At 37.1% G+C, this 11,164-nt stretch overlaps 1 protein-coding gene across 1 annotated transcript; it reads right to left on the bottom strand.

Annotated features, from left to right (window-relative positions):
- Positions 1-4,487: 4,487 nt before the first annotated feature.
- On the bottom strand, positions 4,488-10,446 carry isca1 (iron-sulfur cluster assembly 1). The gene is made up of 4 exons (XM_008418062.2): positions 10,293-10,446; positions 7,261-7,314; positions 6,621-6,726; positions 4,488-5,506 (listed from the first exon to the last, which is right to left on the bottom strand). The coding sequence occupies exons 1-4, from the start codon at positions 10,392-10,394 to the stop codon at positions 5,358-5,360; spliced, it is 411 nt and encodes a 136-aa protein (XP_008416284.1). The 5' UTR covers positions 10,395-10,446; the 3' UTR covers positions 4,488-5,357.
- Positions 10,447-11,164: the final 718 nt, after the last annotated feature.

Consider the following 11,164-nt stretch of genomic DNA (forward strand, 5'->3'; position numbering starts at 1 on the left):
GGTAATCTTTCAGACATGTTAATTTGAATTGTACAAAAATGGAGGTTGTGTCACTTTGAATTGTTTACATTTACATAAACATGTTTACAATTTAGGAAACTTGAACGCAGACGACTTAAAGGTGTTTTCTAACTGAGACTCACTCTCAGATCTGCTGAGATGAAAAAAAGAAAACTATGTGCAAGATGTTTTGTTATTGATTTGACCTGGTTTCTAAAGGGAGATTACGTGAACACGGCTGAATCTGAAAAGTGTAAAAGACAAACCATCAGATTTCTGTAGCGTATTGCACACTGTATGACACTAGGTAGTGCTGTGTGACTGTAATAACAGTCAAAGTTGCTTTCTATGTGATTCGAATGTAAAACTACGTTTAAGAGAAGAAGACGATTGATGGATGATGTTTGATTTACGATTTCATAAGTCAAACAGTTTATGTAGTTCTTCTCTCAGTTGTATGATCACAGATAAGTTGAAAGGTCAAACATTTCTCCAAATAGAATATAAAATCCCATATTTGATTTTTGTTTCAAATTTGACAACAACTGCCATTGGTATAATTTAGTAGTTACTCGTTGTAGTGCTATAGATCTTGGTAGTCAGGCCTTTCAGAGTTTAGTATGCACCTTACTGTGGAAACTGAAATCTTTCTAATCCTTATTTTACCAAATATCACATATTTAAACCGCTGGACTTGACTGACAGAAAGTGTTAGAACGATTGAACCCATAACTTTTTATACTTGATACAGGAAATAGGCCTCTACATTCCAATGGCATTACACACACAAGTAAACACAGCAGTTTCAGCACGATAATTTTCATACAAGTACTTCCAGTCTATATCAAAACCTTAGAATCAGCAGAGTTCATGTGAGTTCATGCTTTACTCACCTGTCTGGAGTAACAATGTTTTATTCTCCCTCACACTTGTCTTCAGACAGAGACCTATGGTTGTTAAAGCATTCTATGTTCTATTTGGAGAAATCATGTTATATTAATTTGGTGCAACTATATAAATTATCTGTCTGACTTTTTTGAAATTGCAACTCAAACATCATCCTTCAAACCAGCTGGACCTGTCTCGATGCAAGAGAAGCATGACAAACATTAGTGATTTCTCCAGCTCGTGATTCTCACGAGAGGCTATAAAGCAATTAACTCTTTCTGAACAGTCACATGACAAAGACGCTGAGAGCATTTGAGTTGAAACCTGCAACCGAAAAGAACGTTCTCGTCTCCAGAGTTAACTTTGCAGTGCATAAGTAGGTATTTGCCTGCTTAAGGATGGCTTCTGTTATTACTTTGTTGTCAAATTTGTTGTTTCAAATAAACTAATTCCAATATCAGACAAAAACAACTTTAAGAAATATAAAAAAAGTTTTAAAAGATAAAATAAGCTATTTTAAAGTTGTTCATCCTCTCCCTATTACCAAAAGAGTAATTGCCAATGGTTGGTAGCAATAAGTTATGCTATGGCTACATGAGTAAATAAAAAAGTTCTTATAATGGTATCATAATTGTATTTGGCTTGAGTAATATTATTTTTGAAGTTACACAACACTTACCTTAGAACAAATTTTGGCCTCTCATCTTGTCTCTGATCACATAAATGAGAAGAATGACTGAAATTGAAATATGCATCAGACAGACACACCTACAAGCTGCATTGTTCCTCTGTATTATTTTCTACCTGCTGAGTTTTCCTTCCCTTTTAGAGGGAAAGTGAATTTGTGGAACAGTACATCTTGTCTTCTCACTAGAAGCAGTTTGAATTGTTCAAACATACAGCACTTTACCAACTGTAAATATTGGTGTCAAAAGTTTGACATTTTGAAAAACGAGATGTGAAATTTGTGGTTCTAGCGCCTTTGGCTTGTTATTTATTTTGGTCAATTATTTTATTTGATCCTTTAAAAATAACAGAATTTCCACAATTCACTCAACAAAAGACTGTCATGACATTTTATTCATGGACATTTAAATATGAGTGTTAAATTTTGCATGCAAGCACTCATTTAGAATTGGGTGATTTTAGTGTCAACAAAGTGTTTAGTTCCTGGTTGTGACGCTCCTCGTGTAACACAGAACAATGGCAGGAAAGGAGTGTTTAAAGGCTTTTCTGAAACTATTCACTAAAAACATAAACAGCTGGAGAAGTTGGAGTGAAATGACCCAGAATCTGATCTCTGTCAGGCATCGTTGTGTAAAAGGGCATTTCAGAGGAAGAATGACAGAGCTTATCTAACGCCTGTTAGGTTCAGGTTTCAACACAACAATACGTTAAAAAAATCAAATGTTTTACCGATTTGTATGGGGCTGATGGATGGAAGTAAGAAAATGTCAGATTAAACTGAATTAAGTGTCGCTCCTTCTTGATGGGAACATTTACTTCTTGCTCATGTTTTCTCTGTCAGCACTGCAACAATATGCAGTCATACCGCAAATATTTCCCAGGTTTGCAGCTCAGTTTGTCTTTTGTCTGTCATAACATTTGTTTAGATGGTAAGTGAAGCTGTGCACCTTGGATTCTTCGAAACACCAGAATTACTCAAAGAACCGCTGTCTCATCTCAGCAGTGGAGCCTGATGTCTTTGGCAAACAGCCCTCCAGCCCCCCCCCCCTCCCCCCAGCCCCGGGTGATGTTCAGCAAGGAATCTCCTTCAGCTGTTATGATATATAGATGTCCTTTTAAACTCACTTTGGCATCACTGCAGGGGAGTTGTTGTGCTTCTCCTTATGTTTTTTTTTTGTAAAATAAAAAAATATATATGCATAGAGACAAAATTACATAATTCTTTCAAAATTAATGTTCTGCTGTTGCATCATCCCTGTTGGTTAATTATATTATTTGAGTAAATTTTGTTAACTAATTTTACTAACGTGATCCGGATAAACATTCAGTGTTTTAATATTGAATGTGATTTATTTTTTGTTGTTGTTTGTGACAAAAAGAAGAGGCTTGGGGCAAAATGTGTGGCAAAATGTGTGTCCTTCATTCAAATACCCTAAACACTAAAGCTTTTTGATCTGCTTTTGTTGGCAGAGTAATAGTCAGTACAGTATGGATCTTCTGGGTTTACTGATGCTCAATAAGCTTTCAATAAGCACTGGGGGAGTTTAAGAGAGGCTAACTAATTCTCACTTCTGAAATCAACGTTTCACACTGATGATGTGTAGCTGTTTTTCTTGCTGCTTTTTAATCTGCTCAGGCGGTTTTTACATTTCTTATAGCACCGCAGAAAGGACAGGCCACGAGCTGCTCCTCCTGAGAAAATCCCTTGACAGTGAAGGGATTAGATATTGAATCTGGAAAGGTTGCCACCAGATAATTTGTCCTGTTAAACTTGCAGTTGGATAGCTGTATGATGTTCTCAGGCAGATTGGCTCTGGATCGAAGAGCAGTGCTTCTCCCCGTTTGGTTCAGGATGGACAAGGCGCTGCTGATGTTTCTGGTGTCAGATTGTGAGATGTCACAAAGTAGCGGTCTCCTCTCAGCCAAAGCAACCAACAGGTCTGACACCTGAGAAGAGAAGTATAAGACGGAAACCAAGTTTGACTATAAACTGGAAATCAGGTGTGTTTCAATCTGTAGGAAATGGGAAATCCTTTCATTTCTTTGAAAGAAGTTACATTTTGTATCTTGAAAATATATTTGATCAGTAGTTCTCAAGGATCTCTGAGGGTTTTTCAGAGGTTTTCTGTCAATTTTGACTAAAAAACAAAAGACCAGCACAAAACCAGCACACAAAAATGAGCATTTTTTTTTGTGCTAGTTGCCTTGTAAAGCTGAAAACACCCAAACAGGATCTATCAGGACCTATTAGAAGGAAACCTTATCTGTCAGTGCATCATATGAATTTGAAATCTGCAAGATGTGACCATTACTCAAAAAATAGCAAAAGTGACTTGAACATCTTTCATACAACTGCTTTTGTTGCTTTCAAACGGACCTGGGTGCAAAAAGTTAGCAGAAGTCACAAACTGCAGGTTTCAACGCTAAACATTACAGACAGGAGCTCAGGTTTTGTTTGGCCAAAAACATTCATTTGAGCAATCTCAAAATTGCATCTTATTTTTAAATAGCACTTTTTTACCTCAGTTACCTTAATCCCATAAAACTCTCCACTTTCAGGATCGTCATCCTTGTTTAGATCATCCATGATACCTCAACAATCTCAAAACAAAAAAAAAAAAAACAAAAAAAAAAAAATCAGGCTGTCCTTCAGCAACTAAGACAGCTTCTTGCTGAGGAAAGCTAGATTTTATTAATTCAGTAAGTTGAAATTTAAATGATCATAGCAACATGTGCTTTTTTTGTTTTCCTTTCCCATGGACACTACACCTGAGGATTTCTTCCCAAACCTGTTAGTCTAGTAAAAACAGAATTGGAGGTATACAATTAAATTGAACTGAATGAAATTGATCTAACATTACAACCTATTAAAAGTCATAAAAGCAAACTGTAGATGAAACAGAACAGAGCCCTTCATTTAGCTTTTTTATTATTCATATGTACACAGACATATTGCACAGGTTAATGATTTTAAGAGCACACAGTCAACACAAACAATCCTGGCTCTGATCGGGCTAAAACAAAATACCAGAAACCTTGTGTATTCTTACATGAGGATACATGTTTTGTGCGTTTGTTTGTTTTGTGCGTATTTGTTGAATTGACATATTTTTCTTCTATTTACACACAGATAAATACATTGTAGCAATGTTACAAGCTGAAAAAAAAACAGCCTCAAGACACTCAAGCTCCTCCAGTTTTCCCATAGATTAGGCTGGAGAACAGGACACTGCAGTGCTTTTGTCAAAGAGCTGATGTTGCTTTGCCTTAACATCTGGACTTCAGTGGAAATGGGATTTTTATTACCATCCTAAACCCTAACAGTTTTAAGGACCAAAACCTCTCCAGCTCTCCGATTTCATGAACACACCTTCTTGCTCTATTTTCTCCTGCATTTACCATTAGGTCTGACTGAAAATATAAAAAAAAAAGAAAAAAAAAAAAGAAAAGGTTGTAGACTAAAAGAAAACATCTAGCTTCTGGGGTCCCGATGTTTTCTCAAACAGAGAATTGAGAACAGTTACACACAAGAGGAACTTTAAACTAAATTCATTTCTGGCTTTGACTACAGATTGTTTTGAAGCCTTATGTAGGGAAAATTAAAATGCATAGTTGGATTGATCTGGTGTGTGAATGGTTTGCAGGAAGAGCAGCGGCAGGAACTGAGCGGTGTCCACATCGCGTTGATTTCCTCACACCCAACTTCCTCGTGGGCAGTCTCTCGGTCTTGAGAGAAAAAAGCCGGGGTTCTGAGCCGGGGAGGGGCGGCGGCTCAGCGACGCTCAGATGTTGAAGCTTTCCCCGCAGCCACACGTGCCCTTGATGTTCGGGTTGTTGAAGATAAACTCACTGGACAGCTTTGACTCTACAAAGTCCATCTCAGTTCCTAAAAGGGTGAGCTGAGCCTTCTTCTCAATAAACACTCTCACACCTGAAGGAAAACACAAAGAAACACTTTTTATTCAAACCAAATTAATCTGGAGCTGTAAACTTTGTTAGCCGTTTTCTTCAAAAAACTAAAAATATACACATTTTTTAAACGTTTTTTTTTTAACATGTAGAGAAACGGTAAGTAAGTGTTTTCTAACATATTTTGATCAACCCTAAGGGAGGAGCACCCATGCTGACTTTTTTGGTTTATTTTCATTCAATTATTGCAGTAAATGAGAGTGTGCACTGGAAAGAAAGAATCGCGTTTCAGCAGATTACGTTCTGGATTTTCACTGTCCAAAACCTAAACACAGTGATGGAAAAATGTTGTAGCTTCTTTGTTGTTTTCTTTAAAAAAAATTACAATGCAGTGATAAGATCTCTTCTCCCTTTAAAAGGTGAAAGATCTAAACCTTTTGAACTGCTTCTCAGTTTCTAGTGGGAATATTTCCGTAGAAGAATCTGGGGACAAAGCCTTATTGACCTTATAATGTTTTAAAAGAAATGGACAAAATTTAATCAAAGTTTCTTTGAAACATTTCATTAAGCACATATTAGTTTAATTTCATTATTTTATATTTTGTGTATTTGCTTTCTTATAACTGTCAATAAATTCAGTAATAAGAAAATTTGAAGCAACATTTTCCATATCAGGCTGCACAATATATCACTATTGCAATATCAGTATGCACCATGTGGACATTACAATTTAATATATGTTGACTGTTATGTTCCAGACATGATAAATCTCATGTTGAAACTGTTACATGAAGCCTCACTGCAGCTGTTACAGCTGACAGTCGGTTATGTTGCTAAAGGTCACAGTTTCAAGTTTCATAATGACGGATCAGGACCAGAAATGAGGAAAACAGACCAAACAGCCAATAATGTAATACTATGCTGTCAAAATTTTGTATGTTTGTGCATTGTCCATAAACAAAGAAATGTTTGGGGCGTTGCTGTTGCAGCAGGACAGAAAACAGATTATACAGACTTCTTGTTTCCAGGGCATCTTAAAATCTTTATTTTCAACATTAAAAATTCAACCTCATGTTTTCTGAGTTTCTCTCTGTAGGCTGAACTCTGATTGGTTTACAATGAATAAAAACGCTCACCATCCTGGAGCACTTCCTCATCCGATTTCTCTTTCTCTGTTGTGTATTCCAGAGTGTAAGTCAGGCCATTACAGCCACGAGTTCTCACTCCCACCTTCAAACCAATCTGTTGATGATGCACCAAACACACATCAACACACACCAACATACAGGAACTAATAATCAAACAGGTGCAGGTGTGTTTTCCAACAGACACTTTAGTAAAACAGTCAACTCAAAACATCTTGGTTTTAAGTTTAATTATGATACTTAATGAAAAAGTGGACATTTCAGAATCTCAGTTTACACACAGTAAGGCTAAGAATTGATGCTCTTCTTGTCTCAATGCTTCTGTAAACACAACAACACGCTGAACTACAATCCAATAATCAATCTGTAGAGCTACTCCTTCACAAGACACGACTCAGGATTTTTGTTAAAGGAAATCAACATTTCAAAAGAACTGCATTTTCAAAAAACAGAAATAACTTCAAGACAATTTTCTGTCAACTAGAGAAACCTGTTTTTAGCAGCATAAAAATAAGATACTCATCAAAACCAGTTTATCAGACACAACCCGACAGAGCACAGAAAAGATAAACCGTCTGAAAAAAAAAAAAGAAAAGAAGAAACGTTACAGTGAATCATTTTGTATACTCACATATTCTGGTTTGTCCTGAAGCAACAATCTGATTTTGCTCACAGCTGCAGGAGTCTGAAGAAAAGAAAAGAAAAAAATAGAACATAAAGAATGAATCACAGAGCTAAAGAACATGTTGGAACTCTACAGAACATCCTTAGAAAAAAAAAAAAGCAATGGATACACAAAAAAACATATGCAACATCAGTTTTTTCTTGTTATGTGACACCTTTCATTTGACTGAGATAACACAAACATACTAGAGCTCGTCTGAAATTCCAGCCTGCACCTGTAGCGGAACAAAACAACCTGAGCCGTCACATGAAGGGATTTGGGACTCAGAGTTGAAACACTTGGGCCAGAAGGTGCTAATCCCTTAAAGCACTTAAAGTGTGACCATCAGTACGTAGTGCTGTTTTTAAATACACAGACTACAGCTGTGCTGTGTACTGATTTACAGTCATGATCGCAACATCATGAAGTGCAAGAACGCAAAGGATTGCTTGGCCTTAGTAACTGGTTAGCTATGCATTTCAGGTTTTCTGTGTTTATTGCCTGCAAATGAATAGTGCATTTAGCTCATTGTATTAACTCTTATTGCCCACACCTAAAACAAAATGATAGTGGCTGGGATCTTATATTTTGAAGCTGTAATAGAGACCAAACTGTGCCACAACCTGCAGTTGATTCATAGCACTTTACAGTTTAAAAGAAATTCGGTCGTCTGCTTTGTCAGAACAAGCCAAGACCATTATGTGCAACTGTTAGCCTCAATAGATCTTCATCAAATATGCAACATATAATTATAAAGATCCCAGTTATTCCTTGTGGGCTAAAGTAACTTCTATTTTCTGTTGAAGATCTGCTGTTGTTGGCTGTGTCTCCTGTCATGACGCAGCATTTACTTAAGGCTTTATCTCTGGAGGACAAACACATTATCTTGCTGCAGCACTCAGAGCCCTTCAGCCGATTGGCTCCATCAGCAACGTCTTCACCCGCCCATTTCAAACGAACCGTGTTCGCAACGACCGCTTGCTTTTTCGCTCCATTTCATGTGCAACACCACACTGGGTCTGTTTGGCCACGCAACCACACAATTCACATCAATACAACACTTTAGATAAGACACTCTGATTTTTTTAAATCCTTTTGTGTTAGGACAATTATTTTAAGGGAAGTAATAACAGAAGCCACAAAATGTATTAAGAACATCACAGTTAAGAAATGAACATGTTTTATTTTTTTCTGTAATGCATGAACAAGTTATGCTTTAAAGATGGCGGCCTGTTCTTTAACAAATACTTATAGTAACACAAAGTCCAATGCTTAAAAAAAGTTGGGTTGCAGCAATATGACTAATAATAGCACAAAAGATCAGCTACTTTCATTCGGAACAGCTACTGCAATGACTGTTCATGGAAAACTTTACTTTCTTCAAGTGGAATAGAGCGAAATGAGCCAACATTCCACTCTATTATAAAGTTGGTCACTTTACTCTTCTCAAGGTTTTGTTTGGAAGTGTGGATAGAGTACAGTCGGCTAATTGGTGTGTTTGGTGTAGCATTTGCAGCAATGTGGGACACTGCACCGTGTCAGTTGTGCTGAATAGAGCTGAGCCAAAAGATGAAGCTTTTTAATTTACCAGATGACCTCCATTCCTAACCTTCTGTCCCATGCAGCCACTAATGACCAAAAGAATGAGTCCAAGCTGCTGGAATGAGCTGCTCCACAGGATGGACTCGCCTTCAGGGATTAGGGGTTCAAAGGAAAAATGGCAGCTCATCCACATCAGAAAGAGTCAGTAGTGGCGGTTTGGGGATTCGATAGTAAATATGTTACTGTGGATCATATTTTTGCTCCATTTGCTGGATTCATAAAAAATCAGAACCGTTTTTAATTTCAGATTACAAGTTGAAGTTTCAGTGATTTCCATTTTTGAAATTAGCTTAATAGTCTGTGAAAAGGTGAGAGGAATACATGATCTTGATATCATTTAAGATGTTGATTAATGTTCTTTCAAAACCAATTAGAAAAACTACTATACAATTTTAACCAAATATATTGGACAGAATGCCGTTTTTCCATCAGGTCCAAATAAAAGAATGCCTTGGGGTAGAGACAGGATTCGTTAGATTATACAGCAGGGTCAGGAAGGGAAATGCCTCAGACTTTTCCCTGATGAGCTTCAGGGTGTAGCTGGGAAGAAGAACGTCAAAGTTTGACCTGGTCTCAGATAAGGAGTGGAAGATGGACATCTGCAGTTTTGTTCCTACTTGCCAGAAATATGTAACCCAGTTGCCTTGCAGATCCTTTGAAATCTGTGGTCCATACTTTTTAAAACTTGAAAAACATTAGGCCATTCCCTTGAGAGAGGTTTTGTTTACTGTGGCATGTGCATGCTTTCAATTCCTTTTGCTAGCTTGTTAGACATCCTGTCTCTGCAAGACTAAGCAAAACATAAACGAACAAAAACTGATGAAACTTAGTAGAGTCTCAAAGGTAAAAGCAAAAGCAGACTTCCATACAATAGCTCCTGTTTTTCTTTAAAATAACCAGATTTGGCCATTGATATCAGCAGGTGGACTAAACGTCCATTAGGGTTTTAGCCAAACGTAATATAACATTTTTAAGCACTTAAATGCATAGCTTTACTCTGTATGTCGCAATTATTTGTAAATTAATGTAAATTGAGGACCCTTGGCTTAATCTAACATAAGGTTTGGTGTAAGATACGTATCATCAGTCGGCTACTAAGTTGATTTTATTGTCAAGTTAAGTTTCACTTTAAAAACATAGAACATGAACGCGCATAAATGTATCAGCTATGATAAAGCGGTTCATCAATAACTTAAATAGTGACAATTCGGTAACAGAGCCAACAGTAGGACAGCGATTCACCGATAGCTAGCTACTGCTAACTTAGCCAACTTACACAACTGACACCGCATTAACGGCCGCTAGGGTAGAACGCTACACTTTTCGAGAACCGCGCTTACCAAACGGACACAAGACGCGTTTCCCTTTTAATTTTACAAACTAAATGTTTGACTCACCAGTGTTAACGCGGCTCTTGTGGGTAAAATTTTTCTTTTATTGACCGCTCGGACGGTCGCTCGCACCAAGGAGGCAGACATGTTGATACTGTTAGAATTCATAACATTGGTTTGCGCAAGCGTGTAAACACGTTAGAGAACGCCCCTAACGAAGGAGAGGCAAGACATACCGACAAAGTGATTGGCTAAGATTTTGACAGGCGGCCGAATAGCCAATGAGAAAAGGGGGTGAGGTCCAGTAAGGTAGGCGTAATTTTCAGTTATGTAACCTCTTTCTAATACATCCCATATGTTCTGTAACATCCTGCTTTTCTTTATTTTACTTGATTTTATGCTGCAATACTGTGTTTAGAACAAGTTTTATTTAATTTATCGCGCTTATAGAGAATAAGGTTATTATTTCAACAGCACACCACGGTGAATGCCATTTTTTCCAAGCTTTTGTTTTTGGATTTCGTGCCGAAAACATATAGATGGGAACGCTGTGTACCCGTCACCATCTAATTATGTCCCAGCACCGCCCATGTCCTAACAACAAGGGGAACCTAAAGAAAGTGCGACGATTTTTTTTTTACATCTCCAGTTTTAAAACGTTTTATCTTAGTTAATATTATAAATTCTACAATAAAATGTTTAAATTAACTGTAATATTTGATTTATGAAAGTTGCAGATGGTTTGTTAGTTTATGATGTTTTATCTTTGCAGTGTCCTTGAGTGCTTTGAAAGGCGCTTAAAATAAAATGTATTATTAATAGCAACAAGTACTTGTCCTAGAGGCTGGGATCACTTGGAGATTCTGACTAACGAACCAAAGTCACTGAAAAAAGTAGCAGATTTGCTGTTAATTGGACTACCTACCATTTGGAAAAGC

This window comes from Poecilia reticulata, linkage group LG9, assembly GCF_000633615.1.
Source record: "Poecilia reticulata strain Guanapo linkage group LG9, Guppy_female_1.0+MT, whole genome shotgun sequence".
In the NCBI taxonomy this organism is placed as follows: domain Eukaryota; kingdom Metazoa; phylum Chordata; class Actinopteri; order Cyprinodontiformes; family Poeciliidae; genus Poecilia; species Poecilia reticulata.

Bases quoted from the DNA above. Each gene is read 5' to 3' on its own strand.
- isca1 (XM_008418062.2), bottom strand. From the start codon at position 10,394: ATGAATTCTAACAGTATCAACATGTCTGCCTCCTTGGTGCGAGCGACC. The intron at 7,315-10,292 runs GTGAGTCAAACA...TCTTTTCTTCAG, and splicing joins CAAGAGCCGCGTTAACACTG to ACTCCTGCAGCTGTGAGCAA. The intron at 5,507-6,620 runs GTGAGCGTTTTT...GTTTTCCTTCAG, and splicing joins TGAGGAAGTGCTCCAGGATG to GTGTGAGAGTGTTTATTGAG.